The 17862-nt window shown below is 47.8% G+C and overlaps 1 protein-coding gene across 1 annotated transcript in view; it reads left to right on the top strand.

Annotated features, from left to right (window-relative positions):
• PLPP3 (phospholipid phosphatase 3) overlaps window positions 1-17380 on the top strand; it is a 44245-nt gene extending 26865 nt beyond the window's left edge. Inside the window, exons 3-6 of the mRNA XM_068198845.1 lie at window positions 2897-3180; window positions 4154-4211; window positions 11066-11242; window positions 15556-17380. Of these exons, the coding sequence (XP_068054946.1) occupies window positions 2897-3180; window positions 4154-4211; window positions 11066-11242; window positions 15556-15681 (645 nt within the window). The 3' untranslated portion in view covers window positions 15682-17380. The remainder of the gene's footprint in view (window positions 1-2896; window positions 3181-4153; window positions 4212-11065; window positions 11243-15555) is intronic.
• Window positions 17381-17862: the final 482 nt, after the last annotated feature.

Raw genomic sequence — 17862 nt, 5'->3', positions numbered from 1 at the left:
CTAAAAGTAATTACAGGCTAATTGGATTGCTGGTGATACCTTATAATAACAATAAAATAATGGACTTGACAACTGAAAGTCTGCAAAAAGCATTCACAGACGGAAAAGTTTGATGTTGGCTTCTCTCTAGTGACCAGCTTTTTTAAATATGTGTGCCAGGGAATTGTGCCCATTACCTGGGAATGGCACATGTCCCATGTGTATGGGTCGCCAGGAGTGCAAGGCATGAGAAGAGTTTGATATCTTTAAAACTTGTTTTCAGGATGTCCTTCCAGTCTGTGCACATCTGTGCTGCATTAGTTTTTCACCGTCCTGCTTTATCTGGGACAGCACTGCCAAAAAACCAAGTTTACCCAATTTTTAGCTTCTCATTAAGTTGATCCATGGCTTTCACTAACTGGGGAGGGTTCCTGGGTACCCAGCAGCATTTTAGTGAGGGAATGAAGGCTCCAGTTTACAATCTGTTACATGTGTGCAATTACCCAGACCACCAACGGTGAGAGAAAAATATTAATCCCCAGACTTTTGTTGGTCCCTGTTTGAAATGGTCACATGCCTTTCCCCAGGCGAAGAGCCTCAGGTTTGAGTGGATCTGTTTGTGAGTTTGCAGTAATGGCACATCTCCCAGGGTCAGATATCATCCTTAATTTGTTTGGTCTTCCCTCTGTGAAAGCCATGAGTTTTGAGCCTCAGAGCTCCCCTTCTTGTGAATTTAGGCTTTTGGGAGTGGACCTGCCCTCGTGCAGGAGCCTTGGTGTCCATCCAGGACAACCTCCCCCTGCAGGCCTCATTCCAGTCGATTTCCTGGCTGGAAGCTTGTGCTGGAAAGTGGTTCAAAATGGAGATAAACCATGGTCTTTGGAGACTGTGAGGATTAAAATGATGCAGCTCCCTAAACAAGCCTTGGTCACTACCAGATTTGCAAGGGGAAATCTCAGCTGTGACGTGTAAACCCCAAACAGTGGTGCAGCCAGTCAAAGAATTTCTGTGCATGGTAGCAGAGCCTGCTCTAGCTTGGCATTTATTTTCTGTTATTACAGTTGTATCTCTCTTTGATAAAGTCTGCTTAGCTGCAATTTCAGCTGCTTTAGGTCAACCTTTGTTTTTTCAAGCCCCGGTACGAGTGAGTTCAAACAATGATATAGCTTCAACTCTTCTTAGTCTAATTGCCATACTTTTGCAGTTTATTAGTTTCCAAAGGTAGTGCCAAGCTTTTAAAAAAGGTAGGCAGGGGAGCCTCGTCTCCTGCTTATGGCTGGCAGGCTGCCACGCCAGGAGGAATATTGCTGGCTGCTCCAGAAAGGGATTAACATGAAGGCATTTTTCTTGACAGTTAACTTTACATATCACAGTCCCCGTGACTACAGAGAGGCAGGGACAAGGGGGCATCCAAAAAAAAAAAAAAGAAAAAAACCACAAAAGCTCTGCCTAGATTTATATATTCAGGTATAAAAACATTTAGAGTAATGAATGAAATCCTAAAGCTGTAAATCTGGAGCTTAAAATTTAGGTGTGTAGCATGATGGAGAACAATTTAAATCTTTGGCTCTTTGGGAGAGGTGAGACATTTGGACTACATTTCACAGCCTGATTTTCATTTAACCTGCCTCTTAAGAGTCATGAGTGTCAGAAGTTGGATCCTCTGCTCCCTGACGATGATTTATGGCAATATTGTCAAACTTCAGCACCCCTGACACAAGAAAAACATAATCTGCTGCCATGTGATGGCAAGACCCCTTGAAATGCCCCGAAATAGCTGGACCTTTTGGAGGCCTTGTGAGGTCTGAATTAGGTGTGCTGACAACAAGTTTTGGGCCAGAATCTGAAAAATCTGTGGCTGTTTCTTTCCTTGTTGTGTTAATGATTTCAAGAGAGGAAGATAAGCAGGATGTGGGTTTATTTTCCTCCAAAATCAGTTTGATACGAGGGTAGTGGGTCTGGCCTCTCCTTCCCAACACACACTAATTCTTTATCTGGTTTATGTCAATTTTCTTTTCCTACTATGGTGGGGTGTTACTTCACTTCTGTGAAGATATGCAAATGTGCTAACCCAAAATTTACTCTTTTGTTTTGTTTATTGGATTTTTCCATAAACAACATGCCAAGCACTGGGAGGGACAAGGGGGAGGATGGAGAGACACTGGGCCATGGCTTCTCCTTCCTCACTCCAGAAGCAGATTCCTGGTTTGAGATCCCAGAGCTGTCTCAGCCCTGCATTCACACCCAGCCCTGCTTTTGCCTCTTGGATCCCTGGATGCTGAGAATTTTAAACTTTCTGTGCTGAAAGGCACAGACCCACAAGAGAATACTGTATTTGACCTGAGGCTGTGGAGAAGGCTTCTAAAATTGAATGATAGAACTGGGATTACGGGTGTGTAGTTTGAATAGGAGTGTGTAATATCACAGGGTGGAAAACCTAGAGTTTAAGGTTTTAGAATATAGCAATATATATGGAGCAAGATGGAGGTTTTAGGGTGGTGGCTGGTCCTTCTTCTTTACCTTCTTCACCTTCTTCTTCACCTTCTTCTTCAAGGGTTTGGGTGTTGTTTTGTAATAGGACAGAAAAGTCTGTATTGCAGGACATGAGGGATTGGTTATTGGGTTAAAAAGTAAAAATAATCTAGGTGTCATTTCTTAATTGGATAGTTTAGCCCTAAAAGACCTTGTAGAGAAAGATAGTTAGCCATTTTGTAGCTTGTTAGTAGAATGCTGTAGAACTCACAACTTGTAAGACTGTAATATAGATAAGAAATAACACACATTTGAGCCTGAATACGAAATACCATCTCCAGAGCTTCAATCCCAACCTTGACAGAGGCAGAAAGGAAGTTAAAGAACTGACATTTGCCCAGGGTTTTTCCTGCTCTCTGACCTCTCTGTTGTGCTTGTCTCACAGATAATAACGGGAGAGCTCTACCGTATCCACTACCTGAAAGAGAAATCCCGCTCCTTCATCCAGAACCCCTACGTGGCAGCTCTCTACAAGCAAGTGGGCTGCTTTGTTTTTGGCTGTGCCATCAGTCAGTCCTTCACAGACATTGCCAAAGTGTCCGTCGGGCGCTTGCGGCCTCATTTCCTGGCAGTTTGTGACTTGGATTTCTCCACCATCAACTGCGCCAAGGGAGTTTACATCCAGAACTACACCTGCAGGGGAAGTGACAGCAGGGTGCAGGAAGCCAGGTGAGAGCCCCTGGCACCAGAGCCAAGGGATGCTGCCACTAAATCTGCAGTAAAGGACTTGAATCTGAAACCGAGAGTGGGGTTCGTTTGGATATTAGGATGAAATGCTTCCCTGTGAGGGTGGTGTGGCACTGGATGGATTGCCCAGAGAAGCTGTGGATGGATGCCCCATCCCTAGAAGGCCGTCTTAGATGGGGATCTAAACAAACTGGTCTAGTGAAAGCTGTCCCTGCCCATAGCAGGGGGGTGGAACGAGCTGGTCTTTGATGTCCCTAGCAGCACAAACCATTCTAGGATTCTATGAAATGCTGCTTTTTCTGCAAAGGCCATAAATCCGTTTTCCAGTGGGCAGCAGTTTCCCTTGGGAAGTGTGGCACTCAGCTGAATAATACTTCTTTTCCTTTCTCTTTACTCCTACACTATTGTTTCCCTGAGCTGCCGCTCTCTGTGGGAATTCACCCCCAGATCTGAGCTCACGATGAGCAGCCTCAGCTGTCCCGTGTGTCACAGCAGAGCTTCTCCTCAGGAAAGGCTCCACCACACAGGCAGGGCTGCCAGTGCCTCCCCTTGGAGCTCTTATCACATCCATCAAATGCCCAATTTTGACTTTTCCAGGGGCACATTCCTCATGCTGCAATCAGGCTTCTGGAGAAGTTGCTCTCTTCTAATTTCTTTTGGGTTTCCCGGTTATTTGAGGCGAGATGATGAGTTACTGGGTTATCCTGGAAATAACTGCTGTCCCATGAGTAGGCCAGGAAGGGACAAACAATGCAAGCATCCTGTCCATCCGTTTGCTTTCTGCCTCACCAGCAAGCAGGGCGGATGACAGGGGTTTTATAACCAAAGAATTGGGGGTTGTGAGTCCCTCTGGTCTGGCACCCTCAGATGCCACAGGCAAGTCACCATATTACAGGGAGAATTATGATATTGAGGATTATGCTGGCTGGTTCTGAGCACCTGCTTTGTTTTGCAGGAAATCCTTCTTCTCCGGGCACGCGTCCTTCTCCCTGTACACCATGCTGTACTTGGTGGTAAGTCACCTCACTGAGCTGATTGATCCCCTGTCCCCCATGCCACATTCCATACCAGCAATGGCAGGATGAGCGCTGGACATGGAAAGTTGGTTGAAAAAGAAGAGTGTGAGCTGTTGGTGGGAGGATCCACCCTCAGCTGTGGTGGTGTTATTTAGGATAGAGATTCCTGGGGTGATAGCTGAGCTGTGTGTGCAGCTTTGGGATGTGGCCAAGGTGGCAATTAAATCCAAATCCTGCTAAATTTGTGGACGGCCTGTGCAATTTTGTTTGCACACTGAGGAGAGCTTGGGGTGAGCCAGAATGTTTCATGGATGGAGGAGCAGGATGTGCTGCCGTGGCCTGTCAGGAGGTGATGCCTGGTTCCGAAATGTGCCAGCAGAGCAGGTGGAGCAGCCTCTGCCCGCCTGGTTCCGGAGGGGAGGGCTGGGACTTGTTTTCCTTTGTCAGTGAGAAATGGCTCTGCCCTTCCTGCGCCTGGGCTGGGGCCGGGGTGGCTGCCAAGGTGCTTCCTGCCGGGACTGCAGGAGGCAGCACTGCCCACAGGGGCTGGACACACACTCACACGCCCTTCTGGGGGTGCTCAGAGGGATTTGTGTCTGGTTTTCCTTTTTTGTAAGTTATTTCATTTAAAAAATCAAGTTCTATGTTGCTTTTAAGATTTGTGCTCCTCCCCCATCCCTGGTAATCTCGGACTTCCAAGGAGAGGAACAGCACTGCACTGATAAAAACATGAAACATGAGCTTTTATCTATCAGCAGTGCTCCCCCCATCCCTTACTCTCTGGAAAGATAAGTGACCACTGCTCCCTCCTGCCTTCTCAGCCTTGGATCCCCTTCCCTGTGAGCAACTCCTATAACTGAATCACTGAGCTTTCCAGGCAGTTGTGGGCGGCGTATTAAATTCTTTCTTTGTTTTCCCTCTTATTTTGTTCTTGGAAAACTTCTGAATTTCTCCAGCAAAGGTTTTGGCCGTTTCCTCCCAGCCATATTACAATGAAAAGCTGCCTTGGTGATGCTTCACAGGAGGCTCAGCCCGTCATAAACCTTTCTGAGCTGAGTTTGGAAGCCGTCGCTCACACGGGCAGTCATTTATTTCTGGGGAGGTCTGTGGGCAGTCAGATAAGTCAGCCCTGAGATAATTTCAAGCCCAGAATCTGGGAACAGCAAGGACTGCCAGTCCCTATTAAGATGCTGATGGCTTCTCTCCCAGGGGTTGACCCATTCACTGCATCTTGCTGGACAAACTTTCTTTTTTCATGTGTTTTCTGAAATTCCAGCACTTTTGGAGCAGGTGAGAAACAAATGGGAATACAGAGCTTGGGGGGGCTGGTGGCAGAGACCCCAAAACTGCTGAGTGCATTCCAAGTTCCCACAGGATGCACAGAAAATCTGCATGGCTCATTTTCCATTGCTGCTTTGCACCAATGCCTGCTGCCTGATGTTCTTTTTAACTTTGCAGCAGGCTTTAGAAGTGGTGTTTAGCTCCTGTGTGATGCTCCAGAGCACAGAGATGCCTCTGGTCTCTCTTTGCTGCCCTTCCCTGTCCCCATATGGGAGCACTTGAGCTGTCAGCACTCACCAGACTTTGCCCCACACCCCCCGACCCAGGACAGCAGGCTGTTCCACTTACCCCTCTCTATGCAGGGGGCCCCATTCCCTTAAAAATTATTCTATTTTTAATTTTCACCTTGTCCCAGAAATGTGATATGGCTGGTAGCAGACTCTGCCTGGCCAGCTGTCCAGTTGCCTTGTGCCTTAAGAAGTCAGGAAAAATTACATCAAGTATTTGGTGATAAATTGAAGGGAGAAAAAGGCAACTTGAGACAAGAGAAGTGAGGCAACAATCTTAAGGCTCTCTTCCACCTAAATGATTCAGTGATTCCAGCTTGTCTAGCAGCAGCACTGATCTCCATCACTCCAGCTCCCTGCTCACTGCCAGACCCTGACAGAGAAATCTCACAGAAAAAGGGAGGCAGAAAATCTGACACATTGGAGAGGCTGATAATATCAAAAAAATAATTACAAGAAAAAAGAGATTATAGTAAGCCAGAGGGATTTTATTTGATGCAAGATAAACCCTGCTGTCTTGCCCACCTCAATGAATGAGTTGGGGTTTTGAAAGCCTGCTTAGAAACGTGCCATCCACCATGCCAGTGCCTGCAGGAGGTGTGTTTGATGGATTTAATCAGGGAACCACCTCAATCAAGACAAAACAGGTGCTCCTCTGTTCCTGGGAAGTGAGGGCTGTGCTGCAGCAGGTTGCTGCCTACACTTTGGATACCAGGAGTGTGCCAGGAGCTTCTGCAGAGCTGGGGTACCTGTGGGGCTGAGTGTGTCCTGCAGAGGCCTGGCAGATCAGCCGTGTCCCGAGCGTGTTCCTGATTGAACAATACTTCATATTTCAAGGATAAGTCACTTCCCGTCTTTCCTGGCGTTCCCTGGCTTCACTCTCGGACCCCATTCTGAACTAAAATGTTTTCAAGTTTGCTTCACCTGGTGGAGACGGGTGCCAGAAGATTCCAGTCAGTCTATTAAAAGATCCATGGATTCCCACGCACCGCACAGGGCTTTGCCTGCAGCGTGGGGCTGGATTTGTCCAGGTATTTGGTGAGCAGTGGGTGAGTGACCACAGCTTCCCCATTTCCTGGCACAGCAGCAGAGCCCTGTGCTATCCGTGGGCTCCTAGTAGGAAAACACTCATAGGTGCCAAGCCCTGAAGGGCTTTGAGGGAAAAGTCCCAGGGAAAGGCACTTGCAGCACAGTAAAATCCCCTGGGATTTCATTCTAAATGCTGACACTTCAGAGCTAAGTTTCTCGCAGCCTTCTTGTCACCATGAATACTCAATTAACATCAGGCCTTTGTATAAAAAATTTAAAAGGGGAAATAACTCTTGGGTAATCCTCTTTGTCCTAATTTTCCTTGCTTTGTTACTCCTTGGCTGAGCGAGCTGCAATACGTATTTATAGCAGGCTGAGGAAAGAGGAGGTATGGAACAGCTTATTCCATGCAGCCCTCTGGAGCTGACCCACACCTCTTTGTTCTGTTTCTGTGCATGTGGGGGAACCTTTGCAGGGAGCAGTGGATGCTTTCCACTCCCTTGGAGCATGTGAGACCATAATGCTGATTTATTTGCAACATGAAGTTGCCTGAAATCACATGAAGGGTGTAGAAAAGCTAAATTTAAATATCAGAAAAGCTGAATTAATATCCTTCAGCAGCATTGGCTGATTCTGGATAAAATGCAAGCAAACCTTGTGTATTTAATGTGTGTCAGTGGGTGAGGCAGAAGACTTCAGAATGGGTTGTGGTGAATTCTACTGGTGGAAATGGAAAATTGAGATGGCGATGGATTTATGTGTCAGGGGAGTGTGAGGCTTCTCCCTGGAGCTCCTTGCTGAAGGGTGGAGAAGGTGCCCTGGTACAGCTGAGCAGTGATGCAGTGATGTGCCCTTGTAAAGGAACCTCTCTGGTGGTTGTGGACTTGGAGTTGAGTTTAGTGGTGATCCAAGGAAGTGAATAAAATGGAATTACCTCAGAGGCCAAGGCTGAGCTGTGAACTGAGCTGCTGGGGATATCTGATGGGGTGTGGGCTGCCTTGCTCTCAGCAAAGGCAGGGAAGAGGCAAAGAGCACATGCTGAGAGGTCTTTGCCCATCTCCTGTCCTTCCCTTCTGACCAGCTTAGTGCTAAAAGCCAAATTCTGCATTCCCCAGCCTCCAGCTGGCTTTGTCCAGCCAGGGATGGACAAAGCCATTACGGTGGGATGGGTTTGGGCTGGAGAGGTTTCGGCCCTGTAGCACTTTGGGTACCACTGTGCCTGCAGATGGGGCTGGAGAAGGAGGTCACTTGGGGTCAGACAGCCAGGAACAAGCCCAGCTGTTTCCCAGAAGGAAACTTCAGGTGTGGCTGAGGGGTTGATGGAGTCCAGCCCCATGAGGCTGGAGGTGATGCTCTGAGCCTGTGTCCCCTGCCAGCTCCTCCTGGCTTTGCTCAGAGGCTGTGTGGCTCTGGGCTGTCCCCACCAGCACTGTGGAAGTCCCCTGGCACAGGAAGAGTGATGTGACATCCCTCAAGGCATTTGCTCTGTGGTAACTCAGCCCCTGCCAGGAGACAGCGGATGGGAACTCCAGATAACTCCCACTCTGTGTGATCCCATTTCACCCACCCTTGCTCCTCTTGGTGCTCCTGGTTTTCGCTGCCCTGTGATGATCTGTGGTGGAAATAACCCTGGTTGTGGTCTTGCTCTTCCACCCCCTCTTGGGAAGGGCTCCATTCCAGCTCCACATTCCCATCCAAATCTGTCAGTCTGTAGCAGGCAGCATTTCAGATTTGCTCCCAGGAAAAAAAAAACAAAAACAAAAACCAACCAAATGAAAAAAAAAACCAAAACACTAAAACAACAAAAACACCTCATAAGCAGATTTTTAGATAAATTTTCAGGAACTTCCCATTTCTTGGTAATAGCACTAATTCCTGCATTAGGGAAATTCTGATCTTTTCAGCCCCTGAATTCTACTTTCACTTCTTGATCTTGTCTTATTAACTGGATTTCTCTTTCATACTGAGGCAAAGTTTGGAGCGCCCCAGGTCTTACCTTGAAAGTATTTAGGGGATCCTGCAGTTTGAGAGCTGCTTTTGTAACACTGCATGTTCATAAAAATGCCTGTGGAATATGAGGAGTGCTGTTAAGCTCCTTTTTTGTCCTTATGAATGGAGAATAAAGAGCAATTTTTCCATAGCCTTTATTGTGGCAGCAAAAGGAACTCAGCTGAGCTCCTCACACTGGTGTTGCAGTGTCTGAGGGGCACAGGACTGAATCTTTGGATTTTAGTCATCCAAGATAGGCAGGTGTGGCTGTGAGTTGGGTGCTGGGGACTTGGGGGACATCCAGCACACCCCCCTGTGGTGCCACACTGCTTTTTACTCCTTTTCCAGGGCTGAAGATTGCACAAGGGACACAGTTCAGCCCCAGAAGTGCCTGCTTTATTGTGTCTTCAAACTTCTTGCTTGCTTTTTTTTGCTAATTTTTACTTAATGCTTTGCACCCTCACCTCTAGATGACTTTTTTAGTCTAGGCCTGTGGGATAGAAAGATTTGAGAAGATGTCCAGACTATGCAAAAGTGGCAAATGTCAGATTATACAGCAGCAAATTTCCTTAAGGGATTTGATGGGACAAAGACAGAAGATTAAAATAAGACATCAGGTTTCAAGTCTTCTGAGAGTGATGGTTTATATTTATAATATATAATACTTGGATCTATTTTTGCTCTGCAGCAGCAGCAGCACACTGGAACCTGAGTTTTGCACTGTCACCTGGGCTGAGTTGGGGCTCTTGAACATGAAAACAGAATTATGGAATGGTTTGGGATGGAAGGGACTGTGATGTAGGGTGTGGGATGTGCTCCATGGGGCCGTGGCTCCATTCCCAGGCTCGGGCTGGTTTGCAGATATATTCCCCAGAATCACCATGTGCATTAGCCAGCACTGAGCTGTTCTGGCGCTGCTCCCTTCCATGTTAATTGGCTAACAATCTGGATAATTTGGAGCATCTGCTCCATTCAGACAATGTGATGTTTCATTTCTTCTGAAGAGCCCGGTGTGTGTTCTTTCCAAAAAGAGGTAGATACAGTGTTTATGCAACAGCCAAACATACTAAATTGACCAAAATTAAGCTTCCCCCTTATCAGCTTCCCAGTTAGTTCTGCTTTTATGGGTCATTTTATGCTTTTATGTTGCCATTCAGTTATTCATGGTTTCAGGGAACCCGCTGAGAGCTTCATCCCCTTTCATATCAAGGCGGTGCAAACTGCTCTGGGTGTGTAAAAGGGATCATAAATGGGGAGTAAACCCCTTTGCAGCCCTCTGATGTAGCAGAGCCCCTTGAAGGACACTGGCTCTGACTCCAGTGCTGCATTTAGGAGCAGGCAGAGCAGAGCTGCGGGGCTGGGCTGCAGGAGCCGAGCAGCGTTTGCCAGGCACTTTCACACCCTTGGAGCCACACTGCTCCCCAAGCCTGGAGGCTGCTGCGGCGTCCCTCCCTTCCCACAGCCTTCCTCCCTGCGCTCATCCACGGCAGGAGTTGCTGTTTTCCTGTCCTCTCTTCCCGCCCAGCTTCCCCGTTCCCACAGGAACCGGCCGTGCCCGGCAGCCGGAGCGGAAACGGGCCCGAGATAGTCACGGCAGGGCTACAGTGTCTGCTTGACATCACCACAACCTCCTCCTCTCGGGCTGAGCAGGGGCTTGGCTTGTCATTCCCACCCAGGGAGGGAATTCCCAGGCCATGCAGTGGGGCAGCTGCCCTCTGTTTCCCTGAAAACCCCGGGGCTCGGGCTGGGAAACATGGTGGGAGTGGTGGAGGGTGGCATTGTGCACACTGGCAGTGGTTGTGGCCATGTCTGGCAGTTCTTGGGATGGCTCTGAAGGCTTAGCATGTTGCATTGACTCTTCTTTTCCCTCTGAGAGATGGTATGAGTCCTAAATACCCCAGTCTGGGACCTTGGTTTTGTTATGTTTAATAATTCTGGGGAGGAATTTCTTTACTGGGATGCTGTGTTGTGTGGAGGCTGAAGCAGAGCTGGGGTGCAGGTGGTCCCAATCCCCCGTTTCTGGCTCACTGAGGAAGGGCTGTGCCCATCCACCTCTGTCCTCATCCCCTCCATGGGTTAAAAATCCCTCCAGAGGCCACACCGGTGCAAGGAGCATCCTTCCTTTTTGTCAACTCTCCCTCCTTGAGCCACGGGGCCCAGGCTGCCCCACAGCCACCCCCACAGAGCACTTGCTGCTGCATTTTGGGCAAATTTGGGCAAATTAACACAACCTTTTTGTTTGTTTGTTTCCCTCTCTTCCCACAGTTCTATCTGCAGGCCAGATTCACGTGGAAGGGAGCCCGCCTGCTCCGTCCCCTGCTCCAGTTCACCCTGATCATGATGGCGTTTTACACCGGGCTGTCCCGCGTGTCCGACCACAAGCACCACCCCACCGACGTGCTGGCAGGCTTTGCACAGGGAGCCCTGGTGGCTTACTGCGTGGTGAGTGGGGAAAACTGGGCAGCAACAGTGCTGGGAAGGTCCTTTGGGAATAGCAGGGCCTTTGCAACCCACCAGTTCAGCCCAGGTGATTCCCTCTTGCAGCTGGGCATGTGGTGAGAGGCTCCAAAGGCTTGGTCCAGGCAGCTCGGGGCACTGAAAGATGTTCAGTCAAGGAAGGGTGTTTCCCTCTCTTCCAGAAGCTTTGGCTTCTCCAGCTGTGTTCAGTTAGGCTCGCTGGCAAGGTTTTCCACCAGGAGCTCAGCAGAGAGTCTGGGGTGCTTGGGATTATGGCTCTTCCACACACAGTCCTTCCAAACACTCTGTCAGCCTTACCAGGGCAGGCTGGCTGATGGCTGATGGACTTTTCAGGGAGCAAAAGGGCTCGTGAGAAAGCGGCCAACAAAAGCTGTGCCCACTTCTCTTCAGCTGCTGGGCTGGTTCTTGTGCCACTTGCTGTCCAAAGGGTGACATGATGCCACAGCCCTGTAACTCGAAGTGACACATGAAGATGTTTTAAGTTAGCAGGATGGAGGGGAACCAGGTCAGGCAGCTGCCTCAGACAGACACAAAGGAGCTGGGGGCTGTGGTAGTTTCTGTGTCTGTGTGAACTCCCCAAAAGCAAGATTTTAACAGCTCACCACTTTTAGTAGGGGTTTTTGTTCGGTTTTTTTTTTTTTTTTTTTTTTGGGCGGGGGGGGGTTTAGCTGTTCTAAAAGTAAATCAGTCTTGGGAACAAGGAGTTAAGTTCACCAATATTACATTTTGCAGGGAGAGAAAATAGGTTATTTATGTACTTCCCACTCATTGATAATATTCCAAAGCCAAAACAAAAATGTCATTGTTGGGACATTTTCATGGAGTATTATTAACTCTGTGAGCAGTAGCTGTTGGGTTTTGCCTTTGCCTGGTGCCCATGTCCCATGCAGGGCTGGCAGATCCCGAGGGGGAGGTGGGAGAAGTGTGTGTCTTTATGCTGGGAAGTGGGATAACAGCCACAGTGTGGAAGGGGAGTGGGGACCAGGCAGTCCATCCCTGGGTCCCAGCAGTCGTTGCAGAGGACAATAGCTCTCCGGATGCTTGGGATGGGTGTCCGGATGCTTCCTGGCTGGGACTAGCAGCAGGCCTGGCTGTCCCCTCCCAGCCCTCCGGCAGCTGGGAGCTGTGCTGGGAAGGGGAGGCTGTGGCAGGGCTGGGATAGCTTTCCTGTGTCATAGGAAGCAGCTGCCTGGAGTTTCCCAGGCAGGCTCGGGTTTGCCTGCGAGCCTGGGGCAGCCTGAGCTGCTCTCCCAGCCCACTGGTGGAAGGGGCAGGTGTGTCCAAACACTTTGCAGGAATGGCTCAGTAACCTGGAACATCTCAGGCTACAGCTTAGAACTCAGGGCAGGGTTTAAACCCAGCCCTTGTCCCATTCCATCAGCCTGCAGAGAACCAGCTGTTCTCCACAACCTGGCTTTGCTGCTGGGAGTCTTTTCCTAGTAGGGACTGGTAGACTTCCTCCATTTTGGGAGGTGGCAGTAAAGGACAGCAGGAAGAGTCATCCCAAAACACCCTAGAGTTTGCACTGAAGGAGCAGTTCAGCTGCTTTTTGCTGAAATTCCTGGTATGTCCTGGGGGTTCTTGCACAGGCTGCTCTGAAACAGGTGGGAGGGACCTGGAGGCTCATCACCCTGGGTGCTCCCAGCCACCCCTTCCCCCAGCAAAGCCTTCAGGGTCCACCCTGCCGATAGCCAAGGGCTGTAAAAACACCACAGTTATCATGCCATAATTTTCAGTAGAAACCAATTGTGGATTTCATCTCCAAAGGCTGCCCGAGCTTAAACCCAGGTCGTGCTGCAGCAGACACGTTTGTCTTTCAGTGCCTGAAATAACAAGCAGAAGACATTAATGTCAAGCACTTCCAGCTGATGAAACATTCAGACTTGGAGCCAGGGTGAAATACAACAAGGATTTCTCAAATAGAAATAGTTTTTATGTGCCTTGCAGGCAGCTTGCTGTGTGTTGCGTGGTTTATGTCTCATCTGAGGGAGAGGGAGAAGGGGAGATGTCAGAAGGACATGCTCCCAGTGTTGCTCTGGTTAGCTCAGAGGAGTTGTTTTAACCTCTCTGTATATGATTAAAAATTGCTTCAATAGGATGAAAAGTAATAGGAATTGCTAAGTGGGAATGTGAGATATTGGCTTAAAATGCTCTCAGTCTTCTCCCATCAAGTTTTCTTTATGGGTGGAGAGCACCTTCTACAGGAAATGGAGCTAATCCAAGTGAAAAATTTAGCACGTTTATTAGTCCTTTTTTGTGTTAAACAGTTCGAGCATTAGGAGGATTTAACACACTTTTAACCCCCAAAGATCACGTTTCATGATTCCTATAAATGTTTATGTAACCTCCAGCCATGTTAAAGTGAAATACAGTTTAAAGAGAAATGAAACCCCTTAACCAGTCTTTCAGTGAAGCCTGAAAAGCAGCACAGTAAAAGCAAAAATACCCAGGATGACACTCCACCATAAGTCATTCCTGTCAAAAATAAGGACCAGACTCAAAGCAATCCCCAGATGCTTCTTGCACTCAGCAATCCCCTCCCATAAATTGATTTGTCATGGCTATCTTGGTGCAGGAGCTGGACACCTTTTTGATTGAATCCAGCTCTCAGAGGGTGGACAAATGAGCGAGATGGCAACAGAAATGCACCAAACCAGACAAACGGGGGTTTTGCAGTTATTAACAGCCCAAAAGAAAACCAGTGCCAGAGCAGTTTAAAAGAGTTTTACACTGGGATGCTGCAGCAAGGGGCCAGACTCCAGCTTGTGATCCTCGGGAGCATCAGCTGGATCCTGTTATTTACCCAAACATACAAAGGCTGCCACTCGGATGCCCTGTAAACAACTTTATCAGCTCTGTTCCACAACCAAATAGCCAGACACCAGCACATACATCAAGAAAAAAACTGTTTTGTACATCAGCTCCTTCTTTGCTTTTCCACAAAGCAACACCAGCTCAGCTTCCTTCATCCCTGGTTACAGTTGTAGGAGTAAATTGCTGTGTACAGCAGCTTTGCTGTCTGTGCAGCTTGAGCCTTATCTGCTGTGCTGATAGGGGCTTGCTAAAGTTATTTCCAAGGACAACTCGACCTGTTGCACAAGGCTGTGGGTGGGTAGAAAATGTGGAGATGCAGGTAGGCCAAACCTTTGCTTTCTCCCTGTGTTACCCAGCCTGGAAGTCGAAGTCTTGGAATTATTTTTTCCCCTGATTTATCTGGGTGATTAAATGTTGCATTTGAGTAGTGTGAGAGGAAAAAAAAAACAAATGTACTGCTGATTCCTACAGCCACGTGCTGCTCGTCCTGGGATTTCAGATCAGCAAACCCATGGTTTCAGTCCAGATTATTGGGGTTTAAGGCTTTCTGAGATGAGCCGTCAGATTTGGGCCGGCAGGGACAGTCAGTGGCAGGACGGAAGTTTGGGGCTGTGGCACCAGGTGACAAAATGATGAATCCTTGCCATTTCTTGCTCCATCCAGAGGAGCTGTGCTGTCTGGTTCTTTTCCCTTCTGGCACGGAGCTGAGGTTTGGCAAGGGTGAAAGTGCCCCAGTCCTGGAGGACTGATAAGCTTCGTGCTGCTGCCAAAGGAGGATGTGGAAGTTTCCTCCCAGCACTTTGTTTCTTATTGTGTTGCTACCTTCCGAAATCGCCAGGCACTGGCTTTTTCACATCCGGGAGAGGGGTTACATCACGGGATATTTAGGAAGAAGGAGTCAGGAATAGATTCTCCTCTCCTTAGCCTTTGGCTTCCACCAGACCCCAGCTCTGTACTGGTGCCTTGGTGGGGCATGAGGAGCATGGCTCACCATTGACTCATTGCTGATAGCTTTTAACACAGCTTTGACTTGAAAGGTTTAAATTGCCTACCTGATGTCTGTCTGAATGAATTGTTTTAAACCGACTCAGTCCCTGAAACCACTCAGGATGAGTCAGGCCAGCCCTTTGGAGACCTTTGTTATTTTATTGGAGTGCAGGCCGTGGATCTGTTTCCTGGCTTTTCAGCCCACTCAGCAGAGGTCTGGGTGTTGCACTTGGTGATGACGCAGTGAGAAATCAAGTTGTCCTCTGATGTTTTTAGAGTTTTGTGAGGTCTGAGCCTCTTTCTCTGCTGTACAGAAAGGTGGTAGCAGGTGCTTGGGATTTCACAGCTGTTATGGGCAGGCATTCAAAAAGTGCTATTTTTGCAGCTTAAAGATGTGTATATATTCTGTAAACCAACTTTTTGAACAAAGCATCACCCACTGTGTCTAAGTTTGCCTTTTCCACTTATTCCTGCAGGTGTTTTACGTCTCAGATCTCTTCAAGCCCAAGACAAAGACTTGCCTGCCTCCACCTCCCATCCGGAAGGAGATCCTTTCACCTGTGGACATCATTGAGAGGAATAATCATCACAACATGGTGTAGAACTTCGAGGAATCAGATGGGTGTTGTATTTTAAACTTTTTTTTTTTTTTTTTGCAAAAAAAAAAAGTGACTGCTGACAGCAACTACCTGCTGCTCTCAAATCTCATCAGACAGTAGAATGTAGGGAGAGACTTTCTTGCCCGACCAGTAAAGTCTTACTCTGTGGTCTTTTCAACTTGCGACATTTGGATGAAAGGGGTGGTGGTGGTCAACTAAGGCAAAGGCAACAATGAGAAAGGAAAAAAAAAAAACCCACACTACACGAAAAGCCGAAGAAACAAAGAGAGGTGCCGGAGTTCTGGATGTGCAATTGGTTTGAGTGTTCATGTTGTAGTGAACGCCAAATTGTTCCTAGCCCAGTGAATGCTAAGGGACTTTTGGAAAGCTGGCCATCCTAGATTTTTTTCTGACTATGAAAATTTCCGATGCCTGCGAGAAAAAAAAACCAACTCACGACTAAATTGTATAGCACTACGTATGAGCAACAGCACTGAGTCAAGATCTGGGATTGGTTTGTGAGAGTTGCTTTTTTCTCTTCTTGATCCTAGTTTATTTTTGCCTCCTCTCTTCTATGCTGTGACTTAATTTAGAAGAAGCTTGCCCAGTCCAAGGTCTCCGAAGGGTCTCTGTTCTCTCTGTTCACAACACACGCCTTTAACGAGCGGCCCAAGACGCGCAGTGAGGCCGGAGAGCTCCTTCCTCCGCACAGAGAAGCCACATTTCTTCCTCCCCGCTCACTCCCTGGCGAGGGCTCATCCCACCCGAGCCCCCTGAATGAAAAGAGCATCCTCCACTTCCCAGCCATCCCCTTTTCCCCCAAAGGAAACTCCCAGCAGGTTTCGTGTGCGCCCGCCCGCGGGAGCCGGCGGTTTGCGCCAGGGCAGCGGCGGCTCTGCCGAAGACTCGTTCGCACTACAACCCCGGGGCTGAGTCTCGGGGAAACTTTTATTCTGCAGTTTTGGGACGGGCTGCTGGGCGGCACGTCCCGGCCTGGGTGTCAGTCGGTTTGTGCATCCCCTCCTCCTCCTCCTCCTCCTCCTGGGGCAGCCCGGGTTGCGCCACGGCAGTACCAGGTCCTGTGCTCCGCTGGGTCACTCCGGTGGGAAATCAGCTGTGCCTCTCTCGGGTGTGATGATGAAATTTTTTTTTTGCCCAGAAGCCACAGGTGCTTGGTTTGCAGCCCTTCCACAAAGCGCATTTGCAAAGGGATCCCGCAGAACATGCAGAAACGGCCATTTGCACATCCTCCTCACAGAATCCGTCCTATCATTTCAACTTATAGCAAGCTATGATTTTTTTTTATATTATAAATATTATATAAATAATGTATAAAACCTTAAAAATTAACTATGTAAAATATTATTTCTGAAACAATTTTAGATATATCCACTATGACTATAAACTGTGTCCTGACCTGTGTTATTTACATTTTGCTGCTTAAAAAAGCATTGAATTAATTTTTTTATAGTCGACTAAAATATTGTAGTTCTGTGGTAGTAATATTTTAATGAAAATAACTACAATTAGAGACATTTGTATAAAAAAAAACATATTAAATTGTCTGTATTTTTGTAATGTTCCATTTTGTAAAGAGAAGAATATTCAAAGACTTTTGTAGAATACAAAATTGAAGTTTGTATCTGCGAAATTATTGCTGTATAAATGTGCTTTTTAAATAAAAGCTCATAACACAACTAAACATCCCAGTGCAAGCGGCATTCTGTCTTTGGGTTGCCCTTTCCTTGCCAGAAAAAGAGAGTCCTTGCCCAGTGGGACAGTTGGAAGTGTGATGTGGATGTTGGATGGCATTTGGGAATATGATGGTACAGGAAGCGATGGTACAGGAGGGCAGCTGGATAAAAAGGACGAGATGCCATTTTTGATGGGAGTCATGAGAAGGTCCCACCAGCTCCTGGCTGGGGGCACTTGTGGGTTTGCATTGATCTTCTCTTTTCTGTGTCCAGTCTTAAAGCAAATCTCATTTTACTGAAGGCATCCCTTTTACTTTAACAATTTTAGGAGCTTTAAAGGAATACTATGGAAGTAAAATAAGATCTGAAGGGCCACAGCGTAGCTGCTGGTTGTCCTGGACAGCCCCTGCCTAGGAGGGCTCCGAGATACACTCTGCACAAACACCTTCCCCATGAAAAGCAGGCACTTGGTGGCTGAACCAAAATCTTG

The sequence above is a fragment of the Anomalospiza imberbis genome, chromosome 9 (assembly GCF_031753505.1).
Source record: "Anomalospiza imberbis isolate Cuckoo-Finch-1a 21T00152 chromosome 9, ASM3175350v1, whole genome shotgun sequence".
In the NCBI taxonomy this organism is placed as follows: domain Eukaryota; kingdom Metazoa; phylum Chordata; class Aves; order Passeriformes; family Viduidae; genus Anomalospiza; species Anomalospiza imberbis.
The sequence above is the reverse complement of the archived record's forward strand: the minus strand, read 5'-3'. Positions and strand labels throughout refer to the sequence as shown.